The 18043-nt window shown below is 46.2% G+C and overlaps 1 protein-coding gene across 3 annotated transcripts in view; it reads right to left on the bottom strand.

The window, feature by feature from the left end:
* ITGA6 (integrin subunit alpha 6) overlaps positions 1–16677 on the bottom strand; it is a gene marked incomplete at both ends in the record, with an annotated part of 38129 nt that extends 21452 nt beyond the window's left edge. The window contains one exon of one of the 3 annotated variants that reach the window (XM_079539393.1): positions 16494–16677. In XM_079539393.1, the coding sequence (XP_079395519.1) occupies positions 16494–16654 (161 nt within the window). The remainder of the gene's footprint in view (positions 1–16493) is intronic. The other 2 variants (XM_079539391.1, XM_079539392.1) reach the window with 2 other exon arrangements.
* Between the last annotated feature and the right edge of the window lie 1366 nt (positions 16678–18043).

The following is an 18043-nucleotide window of genomic DNA, read 5'->3' as shown; positions in this document are numbered from 1 at the left end:
CACAGACATGTTTATTTGCTAAATGAGAGTTCTCAGTCAAAACACTTTTTTTCTTCGGATATTTTTGAGTCGAACATACGTAAACCACAGCCACCTCAACTTCCTAACTGAAACCAGCATACAGTAACAGCACCACGGTTTGCAGAAGAAATAAGAAACAATGAATTCTGCTGAAGAAAACCAAGATTGAGAAAACTGTGTGTAGATGGGTACAATACAGAGGGTGCAACCTTCCTGTGCTTCCAGACACCAGTCAGTATAAATAAGTAAATAAATCTGAAAGAGATCTGATATTACATTACCAAGAGAGGAGAGTTTAAGGCTTCAGTTATAGAGTTTTTCTGTTGAGACACATTTTTCCACATGCTTTATAACGGCTGTGGAGCAAAGCAAACCACTGTATCTCAGAAATTGTTTTTTTTTCGGTGTTTTTTGTTTGTTTTCTCATTAAAAACATGACTTTTATTTCTATCTAACATACACCAGTCTGATCATTTAAGATCATACACATTATTGTTATTTAGGAAACATTCACTCAATATCACTAAGGTAATGAGACAAAATTGATGTCTCATAGGAAAATAAATTCAGAACAGAAAGTTACACGCGTATTGTGAAAGTCATCTCTTCACCATTTCTACACACAAGAATTTTCCATAATTTGTGCTCACAAAGGTAAGCCCCTGAACAGTCAAACTTCAGGTAAAATATTTGCTTTTGACTGATACACACATAAAAACAGGACAGGCAGCTTGGGTGGGTTTTAGTTTACAGAGCTTTCCATTTCCCCCTATGTACGTCTGGCATCTTTTTCAAAGATTTTTTTTCCAGAAACACAGCTGTTATCACAAGAGTCTTTAATCCAAACAACCGTGCTTTTAGAAAGGCCACTAACAGCTTCATTCTCTAATTGTGACAGCAGTACTCAACTCTCATCTCCGAACTCTTTTGCAAAGCAGCGGCTTCTGAGCTGCTCCTAATGTAGGACTTAGCTACATTTTCCCCTCTGTTCTGTTATCCTCTCGGGAAGAGACAACACAAGGCTTGTTGTTGTTGTTAACACTGGCAATCAGAAATTATAGAAAGTGGGGGCTACGATTTCCTAACTCTCAGAAATTTTTGTTTCTACTTCTTCAAAACTTGGACCAATTGTACCCCGTTATTAAAACACACGCCTACCGATTTTAAGCTAAAATTCTAGTCTCAGAGCAAATACATCAGTCCTGATGCTGTATTGGTTAGAATAAAGTTAATTATTGCTTTATCTTAATTACCTCTTGGAGAGGGTCAAGCAGCCACTGCACCTCGCTGCCATGCCCCTGGCAGAACAGCCTAGCCAACAAAAACTTCATCTCTTCAGTTGTGCTAAGCGCCACTTCAGCCTCAGAAAAGGCATCAAAGCATCTTACTGACTTCCCCAGTGACAGATCAGACCTTTGGGCAACCGTATGTGCAAAGCGTGCTTCACACAGCCACAGAACTCCAAGCAGGGAGAAGGCAGTGGCAACTCCCTCCCTGGGGCCTCAGTGCTCAGTGCAAGCACCCCCCCAGGTCAGATAACAGCAAGAAGGACTGTTCCTAATTAGTCCAACAGACTTGTGAATCCAAAGCAAAACACACCAGAAATAGCTTTTCATTTCAGCAAGCACCAGAGCATATTAAGCAGCAGGGTACAGTTCTGAGGTCCTGTCTGCTCTCATCGGTGACTTGTGAGAACTGCAGCAATGGCTGTAACGTCCCTCCTGGGGAATGAAAATGACAGCGGGAACTAGGAGAAGTTCTGCTCGCAGCCACCTGAACCCCCTTCAGTACTGTCCACAGAACGCCCTGGCTCTTCCAACAGGACAGCTGCAGTTGAGACGAGACAAGTGCATCAGAAACAGAAAATCTCCAAGCTCCTGCAAGTACTCCTCTCATTCTGTGGTGAATTCCTTTCCTCACTCACAGCCTGAAACTTCCTGAGGACAACATACAGTTTTCACAACGTACTTCAAAGAACAGTTGCCAGCAATTCATGGCAGTATCTCAGGAACAGACACCAACTTGAAAGATAAGTCTATAGGAGGGAGAACACCTTTAAAACACCTTTAACATTTTTGGCAGGAAACTCTTGTTCATTGTAGAAAGAGGCTTCCATTGAGTAAGCTACATTGTGATTTAAACAAAAAATACCGTGGTCTGCACCGAGCTCAGACACCGTGTCTTCATTCCTTGAATTCCTGTCTTTCCCACAGTATCTTCCACCCCAAACAAGGCACCAGCCTTTGCCATCTTTTCCTTAAAAGTAACAGCAACACATTACTGGTGACAGTACTGTGCTTTAACAGGCTTGAGTAGAAATCACTGGAAGCGTTTCCTGGGTAACCAACCATTAGCCATTTCCACAAATAGGCAGAATAAAATAGTCAGTGGCGTACGTAATTTCCAATTTTGCAGCCTTCATTGAGCACAAATGTCCAATTTAATGTTGCCTTTCTCAGTAACAACGGTGCCACTGCACACTTGTGTTTTCAGAAGGACTCCATCAGCATGAGGGGGGCAAAGCTGGGAAGCTAAATACTGTACAACTTCTCCCACTCCTGGCTAGACAGAGAGAATCCCCAAATCCCTTCCTCCTGCACTCTGCCTCAGACCATTCCATTCCACTGATGAAGAAATGAAACTAACAGCCACCAACTGATTAAACTTATATTACCAACCCCCCAGTCACAGTACCCACACGCATACCATGTGTCCAGCAGCTCCCGGCAGAGACAGCTGATCTCCATGCGGACATCTGCTCAGAGCTTTGTCCACCTGCACTACCTGGTTCAGAGACCCCACACCACCTCTTCAGCTTCACTCTACTCTCAAAGCAGAAACAGCAGGCATGCAGCCACTCTAGGGGAGCTGAGCGTCACCAGGGGCACCGCTTCTGCCCTCCCTCAACAAACTGTGGTCATGGAGAACTTCCTCATTAGGGGACAAATGTGTCAAGTATCCAAGCTTTAGGACAGGAACATCAAACCATAAGACATCTCAACGTAAGTGATGTTGGTTAATGGGACAGACTGTATTTAATCCCAAGCAATACCACCTCTGCTGTGCAAGGATCTGGCTTCTAGCAATGGAAGGCAGGGACAGGTGTGGTGGTTTCTCACCAACAATCAACTGAACTCCACCAGGCCTCTCTCTCACTCCCCTCTGATGAGTGCGTATGAAAATAATGTGGAAAGAAAAAGAAAAATCACAAATAACTGAGATAAAAATTGAAATAATAAAAGGGAAAAGAAAGAAAAAACAAGCAAAGGCCATATGGAAGCAAAAAGAGAGAAAACAATTATTCTCTAGCTGCCATCATCGAGTGATGTTCAGCCACACCTCGGGAAGTAAAGCCTCAATAAGCTTGGCAGTTGTTTGGAAGAATGAACACATTCTTAACAGGAACTTCCCTTTTCCCAGCTTGTATTGCTGTGACATATAAAGTCCCTTTGGTCACCTTAAAACAGCTGCCCTGGCCACATTGCCTCCCCTCTCCTACCCACTCCCCAGCATGCTGGGTTTGGGGTTTGGAGAGTCTTCATGCTGTGCCAGCACTGCTTATTCCATAGACAAACACTGGGGAGGTACCAAAGCTGTTCCAGCCACAAGTGCAAAGCACAGCACAGTGCAAGCTGCTGTGGGTGAACTCCATCCCAGCCAGAGCCAGCACAAGGACAGGAGCACCACAGACATCTCAGCACAGAGCCCTTCCTACTCAGGCAGTAATGGGAACTGGAGCTCAACCAAGGGAATGGGCTTCTGAAAAAGCAGCTGCTCCCAGAAAAACGCAGCCAGAAATGATGCCAGTGGGGAAATTGTTCACAGTGCTTTTTGCAGATACCCACTGTTTCCAGGCTGCTATGAACAGTTATTTTAAGTGACAGATGATTCTCCTAATCTGCTACTGCACTGCTACATTTTCCTACTACCATCGCAGAGCCATGGCCAAGTACACCATTAATCTCTGTTGCCTGGAGGCCTAGCACTTAAAGGAGTGTGATTTTCATTTTATTAGCTCAGCCTTTTTCAGGAAGCAGATTACGATAGGGGCTGGGGAAAGAAGCCAAAAGCAGCAAAAGGGCCAGAGCAAGCTACAAAGCAAAATGAACTACAAAGCTACCTGTTGTTCTGCAAAGGCCACTAATTATTGACTTTCTGAAAGTCGCATGGAAAAGCAAACACTTTCCAATGCTTTCCACTCACAGCCAAGAGCTCAATTTGTGTGGATTTAAAACGGGTTTTACAGACCTCATTTTCACTGGCAGAAAGCATTTTTCCAAAGTCCCATTTCAAAACACAGCTTTCCATTTTGCCCAGCATTCTCTTGCTGTAAGTAGGAGATACACTGCTTGCGTTTTTGTTTTTTCTTTGAAACAGTCAAACAGCACACGAAAACTGTGTAATTCAGTAGTTTCAATTTCTCTCCTACAAACTGTACATCTCCCCCAGATTTAAAAGAAAGAGCACTGGCTCAGGAATAGACGTTATTTACTAGATTGTGTTATAATTAAACTGTGATAAAATTATTAAAGACACAGCGTTAAAGAGATTTTCAGTCAGATTTTCTCTCACAGTGGCAGTCTTTCTTACTGCATAAAATCCTCTTGCAGTAACGAGAGGTTTAACTCAAAAAGTGACAAACGTGTGCTCAAAGAAAAGCTCAGGAGCCGAGGCCGTGGCACCCTGCTCTCAGCCACCCCGTCGGACTCCACTGGAAATCCATGCCAACCCTGCCACCGTCGCCACTTCACCTGTGGGCAGCCGTGAGGCGCAGAGCTGTGGCATCAGCAGGACCAGCTGGCGATGTGGCTGCAAGCAGTCCCAGCCAAATGCAAGCACAAAAAGAGTTCATTTCCCATCCCAGCTGGCTGCTGCTGATCCAAACACTTTTGCCTTCCCCATGCTGGACATGCTCACTCTACAGGCTCCAGTGACCAACAGGCAAGGAATTGCTGTCTTCTGTAACAAACAATTTCAGAATATAGATTTAAAGGTCATCTTACTTGCAGGGCAATGCATGCCAGCTCCATTTGGACTCATAAAAATGAAGAGAATCCAGGTCCATGTTTCAGACAACGCTGAATTAATCAAAGTACAGAAGCAGCTGCTCAGAGTTCTTTTTCCAAGGAGCACCTTGGCAGAGCAGCACTGCAGCCTTTGCGTGAAGGCAGTGCTTGCTGGACTAACAACCAGAACAAGCACACACTGTTCATGAGCATGCCAAAGCCATTATAAAAAAACCTGCAGGAGTTTTAATACGGTTGAGATGTCATTCCTCTATTTCTTTCACTGGGTGAAGTAAATCATTTTCATGAGACTAAGAAAGAAGCTCAGCACAAAGGACAGACACCTTGTCACCCATACCAGAGGGGCAGCCACCCCTGTACTAACCAGAGCCATCTCCTGCAGCAGCCCAACTGCTCTGAGACACTTGCTGCTCCCCCTCCTCCTGAGCCACCACCTTCTCCTGTTCCCTCTTAACTACAGGGGCAGGACAAGACTACTCTTAACTACAAGGCAGGACAAGACCCTCGCATGGGACACACAGCACAGGCTCCCCGCATGCTGATGACATGCAGCAGCTCATTCACATGAGCCCAGGACAGGAGGCTGCATGGAGCCATCCCCGTTGCCAGAGCTGTGTGTTAGTGTGCAAGCGGCAACGGGGATGGCTCCATGCCGCTTGCACACTAACACACAGCTTTGAAATCACTCCTTCAGTCTTAGAACCATCATAACCCTGTGTTAAACGCGTGCAACAGCATCAATGGCTTTGCAGGGCTTTTCTTCAAGCCAAGAACTTGATCAGAAAAGCAGATATGGCCCGAGGTACATGTACTGACACACAGTCCCAACATTAACCAGAGGCAAAGACTTTCACAGCACTTTGAAGAACACTCCAACAAGGTGATGTGTAGAACCAAGGAAATGCCTCAATAGTCAGAGGGTCTCTTACAGAGCCTTTTCTAGTGGTATTCACAGATATTGAAACAATGATCAAATACACAACAAACTTCTCCCTATACAGATCTGCAGAAGACATTACATTTTACTGTAAATAGGAACATACAAACTCTGAGAATTCCAACAAGCTTGCAAAAGCTGAGAACAAGATTTTCTGTTTGCAGTGTAACTCACACCTGCGCCGTGCCAAGAAACCCCCCTGCATTCTCTGCAGCCTGGCACACCTCCCAGCAGGCACATGCCCCATTTTGCAGCCTCCTCTCAGACATTTTTTTTCATCCCACCACTCCCTATATTCTCACCAGTGCAAAATCTGAAATTATTTCTATCAGGAACCTTTAGCATTCTGCTTTCCTGCAGGCAGCAAGTAGTGCAACAAGTACTTTAGCTGGGACTAGGAGTGGATCTGACCTGGCATCAAAAACACATTCTTCTGGGATGTGCGGCTAAGAAAAAACCCAACTCTTCAGCTACGTTCAGGAGACATCCTATATAGTTCCTAAACATTTCTCTAGTAGAAAAACTAGCTGAATGAAACATTTGCAGGTCTTACACATATTGTTAGTATCTGCTGCAGCAGTAGGCTGTGTATGAAATAAGGAGAACATAGTATTATAGCATCTCAGCCATGAAAACAATGTGCTTCTTACTTAAGACTTGCTTCACACTAAGCAATCGTGTCTGAGCCGTGTTCTGATCTCAGACACACTGCTGGATACAGCCAAGAGCAGCAGATCGAACCGCCATGCGGTTTCAGCAGCACCGGTAGCAGGCTGACCAGTCTTTGTGATTCCCTTACGCACATCATGTGAAAAGAGCTACGAGAACAGAGGGACCCAGATAAATCAATCACACATAGGAGGCACATGCTTGCTACCAGCCAACAGCTGGCTGTCACCTCCAAGCACTTCCAGGACAAATACTCCTTTCCCTCAGACCTTTGACCCACACATGTACTGCTGAGCAAACAATCTCTGGTGTTACAGGCATGAGTTCTTGCCAGAACATTTTCAATCTTGTTCTACTTTATATGTTAGAGAGGTATTTTATAAGGCTACTTATGAGGAGGGTATCAATGCCAGCCAAATGAGGCAGAAGTTAAACGCATTTACCTCCATTTGAAAAATCTCCTTGGCCATCTTCACTAAAAAGGAACTGCTGTCAGAAATTCTGCCATTCCTATGGACACCATCAACGTAAGTTGCTGGTTTCAATGAACAAAATGCTGATGGTTCCTATTTGCTGTTCCTTGCATCTCCAGGATCCCCAAAGATCTCTGAAAGGGAAAAACAAACGTGAAGAACACGGCTGAACAGCAACCTATGAACTCAACAGCTGACAGCGAAATCCATACACACCCTGGAGGGGCCTTAGCCTGTTTTTAAGCTGCAGAGCACGTTCAGACAGGGAGCGTCCCGCAAGTGCCTCCCTGCTATCCATAACCCTAGGCAACTTCTCCCTTCCCAATGCAGACATAACATCCTCGCACACGCTATTACTGCTGCATAAAGGAAATCAATATTAGGAAATGACATATTTTTAGATGCAGTTCTGAATCAGGAAACGAGAAAAACAGCCAATGCTCCAGCAAAGCCAAAGCTGGCCAGTCCATGCTAGCAAACGTTAAAAGAAATAAAAAAAAAAAAAATCACAATTTAGAACCAGTACTTCCTACCTTCTACTGTCATTTCAAAGCCATAAAAATCCCATCTCGCTTCACAGAGGAATACACCTGCACTGCTCTTAAAACTAAAACAAGGTAGCTACAGTTCTCTTTTTTTCCAAGCAGTAGTTCCAGAATTCACAAAATAGTCCTAAAACACATCATGCTCTCTACCTTAGAGCCAAGGGAAGTCCATCTCACCAAGGATACATTTGATGCTAATATCAAAAAGGGAGCTTTACTAACTGTGGATCAGTCCACTTCTTTTTAAAATACTGAATGATTCACTCAAAAATGGAAGAGAAACTCTCTTCCCTACATTCAAGTTTGCTTCTCTAGGTTATATTCTCCTGACATTACTTTCAAAGCAGCAACTTGCTTTAACATAATCAACAATATTAATAAATGAATTAATCACTGCTTCCAGACCATCCTGTATATCAGTTCCTTCAAGCTTTCCTTTTACAGTAACCTACCCTGTTTTATACCAAGATGAGGTGCTGATTTTCTAGTGAACATTTCGTAGTACAAATCACGCATTCAATAACATGGATTTTTGCTTGCTTTAAATAGCTGTTTGCCTGAGAGCCTCATCTCAATTGCATCCTTTCTGCAGAGCATGTCCCCAAGACATGTCATTCTTACAGTTATGGCTGGACTGAGCCAACCATCCTCGGCAAGCTCTGACAGAATCAAACGCTGATTTTGAAAAGAAACTCTTCAAAACAAGTAAGGTATCTTCTACGAAAATGTAGGAGCTTGCATTCCTTACAAAGCTGACAGTTGCTCTGGTACATGGGGAGAAGGTTTGGGGTAGAGTTTAACACAAGAGAATAAGAATGGCCCACTCTGACTACTGACAATTTGCTGCTGCAATATGCCAGGCAACCCAAGAAACCAACATGGGAAGTGTTCTCTTTTACTGTGGAGATAATCCAGACAGCAACAAACTGACTGGTGAAACCACTCTTCTCTGCTTGTTATCCTTCAAGAAAAAACATTTATGAGAAGCCAAGCTACCTGTCTCATTCTGCACAAGTTTATCTTTGTTATTTGCAAATTAATATCAGCAGCATTAGTAACCTGTACCACACAGAAAACAGCACTTGTTTCAGCTAGCACCATAACAGAGATTTTCTCCTCCTATTTTTCCAGTTAAAGAAGAAGAAACAATAACTAACACTTTAATTAAATCGATATTTTTGATGAAAGAGCCAATATAACTGCAGCATCTTTATTGAAGGGCAGTCAACAGTAAAGAGTCTCCTAGGAAGCTTAGATATTAAAAACTGTTAAATTTAAATACTTTATTTGATAGTTCCGCTACAAAGACCTACATAAGTTTTGTACTGTTACAGACCAGCTCCACCAAATAGCCCAGATGCAGACTGACATGGTTGGCCAATACTTCCAAAGAGGTACCAACACAGAGTATTCATTACCTCCTGCCAAGATGCAACACTTGTGGAGCGCAACAAAAAAGGCGTGAATTAGGACTACAGATGTGAATTAGTTCTAACAGCAGACAGTGCAGTGTATGCAGCCTCACACCTGGGTGAAGGTAGCCCTGATGGAAGGGCCTTACGGCTCATCCTTAAAGCATATGCCACGTAAGGAGTCCTCCTCACCATCAAGGTGGTAGTACAAGAGTGAAACTGCTGCAGAGCTTGTCGCACGCCTTCTGACAGCGATTCTGGTGGGGCTGTCTCTCTGCCTGGCACTACTGGTACACCCCATATCCACTCTGTAGGCTTGGGAAATTTGGAAAATGAAAGCAGAAACCAAAGGAAACCACGCTCCCAAATAAAAATGCTAAGTTGTAAGATTCCAGTTAACAGATAGTTTGACTACACAGGGCTCCTCTCCCTGCTGAGAAAAGACCTGGGAAGCATGTCCCAACCCTGGTGCTTGGAAACACAGCAGCACACAAATGCAAGCCTTGTGTCATGCACGTTGCATTCTTCAATCTTGAATGGCACATTCTTTCTCCCTGCATCTTGGCCATAACACTCTCCTTTGTCTCCCACCCTTCTGTGGCAGGTGGGGTTACGTTTTAGGTCTGAAGAACACCATGAACCTTCCTGTGCTGCTCAGCCAGTAGGAGCAGGCCAGCAGCTGGCCTCAAGCAGCTGTCTGCCAGCTGAAGGTCTCAGGGTGCCCGCCGTAGGAGGCAGGCTTGCACCAGGCAGGATGGCCAGACAGCCCACCCCTGGCTGCAGCCTTGGTCTTGAGGAGGGGCTGCAGAAAAACACAGCCCAGCTCCCTCCTGCCTCAGGTTTCTGGCACAAGTACTCATTGCAGCCCACCTGACACCACTTCTGAACAGGAGTGAATGTCAAAGAGGAGTATAAAAATGACTTCTCATCCTAAACCTCTCCCAGTATTTTAACAATATGACATACTGTTGTTCCATTCCTGACAATATTTCCTGGATGGTTTCACTGAAGGCTGTCAGTCAGACATGCACACACAGGTATGTCTTCTTTGCCCACTTGTGTGCTTCCATCAGCTGGATTGAGAAGCACAGCCGGCACAGCAGTGGGGTATCCCAGCTGGGAGCCACCCAGCACTCCCCTGCCCAGCTCCAGGACCAACTTCAGCAGCACTCCCTCAGCCTCTCTGCCCAAAAACAAAACAACTTGTCAAGGCAATGCAATTCCTTTGCCCCTAACTCCCATGTTGTGCAGCTCATCAGTTTCCATTCTGTTTAGTGAAGTGAAAAACCCTCTCCTCCTTCCTGTGACCAAGGTCTGCCCTCGTCTTGTGCTGCTTTGTTCCCATTACACTACGCTGACCCTGTTGGTTTCAGAGGATGCAAATTTAGCTTTCTGATCCTGTTCCTCTTGTTCCTGAGATGTGTCAGGTACCTCAGCAGACTACAGCAGCAACAGAGCTCTCTGGGCCAGCATATACTGTGTCTGTCAGGACTGATTTATAACATGGTATTATTTAATAAGAACTACCTGGTATATATTCAATCCTTTGAGAAAGAATAAATACAACAGACTTGGACCAGAAGAACTTAAAGCAATTTCGGGTAATTTAGCCATTACTTCTATTTTAATGTTCTTGCAAGGGCTTAGCAGGGCTGCATTTAACACAAAACACTCTTCTCTTTCCAAATGCACAGTCTAAGGAGAGAGTTGTGCCTCCTCAAATACCATTCACATTTATGGAGACATGCAAAAACAAGAAAGCATAAGCCAAAGCACTTCTAAGCCTGCATAACCTCTATCCCACGCATTTTAATGCCCAAGCCAAAGAGATGATACCTCTTACATTACAAACTGATACACTGATCAGGCTCAGCACAGGCACAAACCTCAAGCTAGGAGCCACATCAGGTACGTGCACCTAGCAGTAAGAGCATAACAACATAAGGGCCTCTCATTGAAGCCGACAAGGTAGGCAGTTCCTCAAAGCTGCAGTCTGAACTGAACCACTTAGCATCAGTACAGATCAAAGCTCTGTGCTACAGTTCTCACTCACGGAAGGCTTCTGCTAGCGCAGCAATGAATTACCATTTTACTAATGCTTAATAGCATCACAAGTGTACGATTCTTGAGCACCTCCAGGTGATCATAAAAAAAAGAAAAAGAAAAAAAAAAGGTTACTCTTCCCCAAGAGCTATGCGACCTCTTGACAAACAACTTCCAGGGGTGGGAGGACTGAGGCTGAGGCCTGCTGTCCCCACACAGGAGGCTCAACTCTGTGCTATCAGCACCAGGAATGCCCAGCACCACTGTGGTGAGGCCGAGCCTGCAGTGCACACAGCCAACAGCAAAGGATGTGCTGCAGCGTGTCCTCCTGGCACAGCCTTTGCAAAACTGCCCAAAGCAGAACCCAGGTGCCCAAACCCTGAACACATGTCCCTCACCCACCCCGTGCTGGCACAGCTCCACCTCCACCTGCAGCACACCCTGGTGACAACAGGAAGCCAACAAACAAACACAAACATGCTACGACCAGAAACCAGGAGCTGCAGACACAGCTCGCAACAAGCTCACTTTTGCTGTTCAGAAATGTGTTTTGCCACTGCAACAAAGAACTCCCCTGGCCAGGCCAATATGCTCCCTAGGCAGCTGTGCTGGGCAGGCAGGGGCTGGCCTGGAGCTCCTGAGCTAAAAAGACTGTCAGAAGTCTTATTTCTGTTATTTATAAAACCAAGCTTATAGTGAATTTAAACCAAACTGAAATACATCTGGTTTAAGGCAAAAAAAAAAAAGCAGCAAGTCCATGCACCTAAAGCACTGCTCTTTTCCTACGCTGACACAGCAGGTAAACCAGTGCAGCTTTCTGGTGTGCCCCAGGTCAATGCTAACTTCACCCTCCTTCCCTCAGCAGCATTTGGCAGAACTGAGCACATAGTTCTTCTCTGGTCCCGTGTGGAATACAAAAAATGAATTGAAGATAATGACCTCTTCTTTTTCACCTGCAGGAATGGGAGTCAGATATTGACAACTATGCAACAGTCTCCAATATTTGTAAACCTGAACACAAAACCTATCAGCTGTATTTCTGCCAGAGATAACATAGACTAACTCAAACGTAGCACAGGAGAAGGACAAACTTTCTGCTGTTTTATTCCACCTACAGCAGCCTCCTCTAGTGGGGCTTGGAGCTGGATAGTCTTTACGGCCTCTTCCAACCCAGACCATTCTGTGATTCTATGACTCAATTCCACTTTCTTGCCCCTTATGTAACGTAAGCAGCAAAATTATCTCCTTGTTTCTTTTAGGCATTGTATAAGTACAATATATCTCTTTTAAAATCTTGCCCTTACTACTGCAGGGGAACTTTAAATTCTCCCTCCTCCTTCCCAACTTCACTTGATCCTGACTTTTCCCACAGGACATCCATCTTGATGACATGAAACGGTTTTACTATCACAAAGTAATGGAGCATGTTGAATAGGTTATCCAAGAACAGCTTTCACAGACAAAAACAGGAACACATCCAAACAAAAATCCTCAGGATTTTTGACAGCAAGGACATGGTAAGAAAACAAGGACACTTGATAGCAAGCCAATTTTTTTTTTTTTGCATTGATAGAAGCTCTAAAAGATGAGCATTGTTAAGGTCTTTAAATCCTGAAAATGCAAACACACACTGCTATGAATTCAGCCCACCTGAACTTTGAATTATTTAGTAACAGCTCTGCAAGCAGAAATTTATAGTTTCCAATGCAGATGATCACAGTCCAGCCTTCCTCTGTTGCTAGAGCAGTGAGCACAGGCCCTCTGACAACGCAGAAATACTGGCTAAATGCCACTGAGGATGCACTACAGCAGCAGTACAGCAATGTCAGCAGCCTGCTGACCAAAGGCAACTCTGTTTTATATTGATAGAATGGCTCACAGCAGAGATATGCAGTATCAGCAGAACCTGTCACAAAAATTCCAGTAAGCAATCTTTTAGGCTTTACAGTTCCGAATGGGCAGCACAGACTTGGCACAAAACACCTACCCACGGCTTTTCTTCTGAAGAGGAGATCCTGAATGTTGCCATAGTCTCATCCTTTTTTTTGCCTTAAGCAATAAGAAGCCTACATAAATTCAGCTTCATTTCTGTGTTAAAAGTAATACCAGAATTGACTGCCAATTATAAGCAAATGTAGATGTTCTTAGGACTTGTGTTCTAATTCAAGAGATCAGTTTAAACCATTCTGAAAAGGACCATCTCACATGTTGTGTGCACATGTATATCTCATCATATAAAGTATCAGTGTGTATACATACGCTATATATAAAACTATGAGCAAACTAGTACTAAGCAGCTAATAACATTTCTAATAACAGCAAACAGCATGAAGTAGCTAACATACCACCTACATACAGCTACAGACCCCTGCATTCTCCATCGCAAACTAACGAAACTTTAACTCCAATAGCTATGCAGCCCCAAGTCACGGCTGCTGTACCTCCACCACCTCTCAGAAGCACAGCTCCCATACCTTTGTCACACTGACAGACGAAGAGCAGACCAACCTCACGCAGGGCAGGCAGCCCACCTCCCTGAGAACTCCATTAAGGTTTTCTGCTCCTGATTCATCGTGCTAGACAATGGACCAGAGCTGCACACAGAAATCCAGGCAGGCAGCCCTCAGTCCATCTAACAGTAACAGTAATGCTTCCCTAACGCATATTAAGACTGCATTCAGCTCTTTCACACCCACAAGCCTTTAGCAGTCTACTTTCAGTTATTGTGAATAGTTTTTCTCCTCTTCATCTCTCAAACTTCTCTCACTTGAAAATACTCACATAGAATAACAGAAAGTTGTTACCAGCCCCCAGCCTTCTATAAAGTACCCTTTACAAATAAATTTGATGCATTTCTTGAACAGTCACCTACCTGTGCCATTAGGAGTTAAGTAATTACCAATTAGCAAACACAGCATTAGTATCTAACATTGACAAACAAAGTAGTTGCCATTCAAAGGTAATATGTAAGCTGCAATCTTCCGTAACTAGGAAAAAAGTGACCAAAGGCAAACACCATGTTTAAAAGCAGGTTACTTCAGCTGTACCTTCACGTGTCACACTTAAAGACATTTCCCACTCCCCTTCTTACCAAGGCATTTCATAATGCTTAACATGGAAATTATCTAGCCGAGGCAGAAGAGAAAGCAAATCATTTAAGAATCACTTAAAGTGAGCTGAGAGGAAAAACCAAGGATCTGTAGCTTGTTTTACAGACTAAAACATCTCTTCCACAGAACTCAAATATTTCACCATTTCTCATTTGTTTTCTCAAGGACTTAATGATCTTGCATACAACAGTTTTAACTGCATTATAACATCATAAAGCTGTGTGGAGTGGCAGGGGTTGGTGGAGGATTTTGGGGTAAAGGTTCTCTTTGAGATAAGAATCCAAGCATCAAGTTCCACTGGTGACATAGGGTTTGTGTATTTTGGTAACAACTGACTAACCATAACTGAGTTTTAAAGGTAGCACCTAACGAGGAAGATAGGATGAAACAATTACTTCTATCTGTCACAAGAGAGAACTTGATATAAAAGCGCTTCTGCAGCAGAGCTAGGACAAACCAACACAGCTGGGAATGGAGGCACTGCACCCTGCAGACCAACACGAAGCTCCTGCTGCTGTGAGTGATGAGCAGCATGCAGGGACCAGACATGTCTCCCAGTACCAGACCTCAATGCAATCTCCATTCCTTCACCTCTCACTTTCACTAGTTACCTGGACAGCAGACAATCTGCTCCACCTACAAACAGCCAAACTATCTACAAACTGACATCCACTGAACGTGCCAGAATGAGTTGTTTAATATTGATGTTGCTCATTTTTATCTGAGCATTTACAAAGATATAGCCTAACCTGGTAGCCTTTGCTCCACTGCAATTCCACCAATTCCAGGCATAACGAAGTGAGCTTAGCATACCTTAGCCTCTGTGAAAGACAATTACATTTCAGCACATCAGCAGACAAAAACGTTGCTCAAAACAACCATTATATGCCCATCCTACACAAATGAACCAAACATGGGTTTTCCAAGCAGCTTTCTTGGGTAGCAACCCAATTCTTTATGCTAAAACTCATGCAAAGATTTTAGAAACCAACCAAAACATCACATGCTCAGAACCACGCCTCACCACAAAACAGTTTCTCTATGGAGGTTTTGTCTCTACCAAGACCCCTGCTATTCAAGAAGGCCGAGATTCAGCACGCCGTGCCAACCCCAGCAGCATCTGACTCTGCCCATCTCAGACTGCCTGCACACAAAGCACAACTTTCATGCTCATCATCCCTGAGGCATTCCAGTCAAACACTGCAGACTAGCTCCAACACTGTGACTTCTGTTAATTAGCCTTCTGTCTCCATATGTTCTGACACACTCATTCTATCAGCATTTGATAACACAATGGCAAACTAACAAGCTTCAGACACCACATTCATAGCAGAACTAAACGAGATCAGCGCACGCGTAATACTGGCAAGAATTAAGATAAGGGCCTCTGGGAAGTAACTCGCAGAGCTGTGTTTCAGTCTTGATTTACGTTTGGGTCCCTGAGTATCAGTCAGAAGGCGGAAACTGTCATTCATGCTTCTTTACACATTATAAATCCTATTAAATCACACAAAACACAAGTCTGAACGATGCCAGTCCAAATAGCTTTTAACTAAGTTTACCAGCTAACTTTATTGTGGATATGATTACTGCCCAGAGTCATTTTCCCGCACTCTCTATCCAGACCGCAGATTCACCTTCCCTTACATTAAAGCTAAATGTTCAGAGACATTTGCTTCATAACAGTGCCTTACAGGAGATACACTCTGCACAGCAAGTACTGGCGGGGCAAGTGACTGCTCAGGTGTAGCCATTGAGAAATGCTGGGGCACGGAGCCCCAGCCAGCCCTCCTCAGGACGCATAGAGGACTTTCCTTCGCTCTCACGACGCAGGGAAGGCACCTCCTCTCCCCCTCCCACATCCCGCCAACCGTCCCAGTATTCCCTATGCCACCCCGCGCACGACCGCCCAGCAGCACGGGCGGGACGAGACCCTTCGAGCGCCCGGACACGCCCGCGGAGCGCCGGCTCGGGGAGCACGGCCGCGGGATCCCACCGCCCGGCGGCGCCGCCTGCCGCGGACGGCCGCCGGCAGCTCAGGCGCGGAAGCCTCCCGCCCAGGGCCGCCGCTCGTTCGCCCCCGTTCCGCTCCCGCGAGTCCCGGCGGCAGGCGCCTCGCCGCCTCCGAGCGCCCCGCGGCAGGTGCCGCCCTCCCCGCCGCCCCCCGCTGGCAGGTGATAGCCCGGACGCGCCGCGCCGCCAAGGGCGGCCCCGGCGGCGGAAGGAGGGCCCGGGACGGGGCCCGGCGGCACTTACAGCCGTTTCTCCTGCGGCTGCAGCTGCCGGTGCATGGCCAGCGAGAAACCGAAGAGGCTGCCCGGCTCCCCGCGCCGGCCGATCACGTTCTCCGCGTCCAGGTTGAAGGCGCCGACCAGCCCCGGCAGCAGGAGCAGGTAGAGGAGGAGCGCGGCCGCCATCTGCTCCGGCCGGCACGAGAACCTGCCGCCCAGCGCCGCCGCTCCCTCCGCGCCCGTCGCACCGGGCTGTGCCGCTCCCCGCCCCGCCCTCCTCCCCGCGGGCGGCCCGGCCCCCCGAGCGGCGCTCGCGCCTCGCGCCGCTGCAGCGGGGGCGGCGCAAAATGTCGGTCGGGTGCGGGGCGCCGCCCTGCAGGAAGCACGGCTCGCCGCGCCCCGGCCCCGCGCTTTGAACGCAGAAAAGCCTGCCGGCGGGTGGGCACTCGCGGAACCCGAGCACGGTGCGGGAGCGGCGGCGGCCCGGGGAAGGCTCGGCGCCGTGCCTCCACGGCGGCCGCGTGCGTCGCACCTTGCCGGAACGCGCCGCGCTCGTGCGCTCCCCTGTCACGTACGTTAGGGAGGTCCGCGCTCCTTGGAAATTCGTCATACAGCGCACTCGTTCCTTCACAGCATTTCTTATCCTTAAACCAGATTTCTTATCCGTACACTTCGTTTGAAAACAATATTTTCCCTCCTGCTCTCACCCCTAACTGAAAAGTGGAGCTGTGAGCATACCTTAGCACAGCCCTGCACACAGGAGTCGGTCTGTAACCCAGGCGCGGCTCAGGGCCGTGCCTTAGGGGAGCCATCAAAGGACTTTAACACCTGACAAATGCCAACAGCAGCACAATGCTCGTTTTCCAGCGGTATCTGAAACAGGAACAGAAGTACTTCTCTTCACACAAAAGGTTCCAGAAAAGAGGGATAAAGCAAAAAGAAGAAAAGAGCAATTGTGCTCTCACAGGTTGGTATTCCAAATAATTTCGGCTGGAACAACGCTGCGCTCCCTCGGAGTTAATCCATCTACTTTCTGCAGAGTAATTACTGTAGTGTAACTCCGTGTATAAACAAGTCTTTGGCTCAGGACCAAAATAAACTTGATCAAAAGAGCAGAAAACACACCAGAAATGTGCATCTAACATGCAAACAAAACATGCTGTTCAGTCAGATAGTTACTGCTAACAGGAACCGTCCCTCCAGGCTCCTGGTGCCTCACTCACAGCCTTAATCCCATGTCCCATCGCCGTTCAGACACAGCTGTGGCAGAAGCACTGGTCCAGGTTTAGCTGCAGGCACACAGAAGGAAGGTCTCTGACTAATTACTACAAAGCAGGCTTACTGCAATCCGTGCATTTCACAGACATTAGCAAAGATCTGAAAACAAGTCTTTTTAAATGCTGTTGATGTCTGTACCGAGATCTGAGCAGCATGCCCTTCAGGACCACTTAAGTGTGTATCCTCTTGACACTTGTGCAGTAGCTATAGTTACTCGTTCAGTAATACTCGTGCTGTTAGGAGTCACAAAGCGCTGCCATCCCGTGCACCACCACACACCACGTGAACAATTCTGGC

The sequence above is a fragment of the Tetrao urogallus genome (assembly GCF_951394365.1).
Source record: "Tetrao urogallus genome assembly, chromosome: 8".
In the NCBI taxonomy this organism is placed as follows: domain Eukaryota; kingdom Metazoa; phylum Chordata; class Aves; order Galliformes; family Phasianidae; genus Tetrao; species Tetrao urogallus.
The sequence above is the reverse complement of the archived record's forward strand: the minus strand, read 5'-3'. Positions and strand labels throughout refer to the sequence as shown.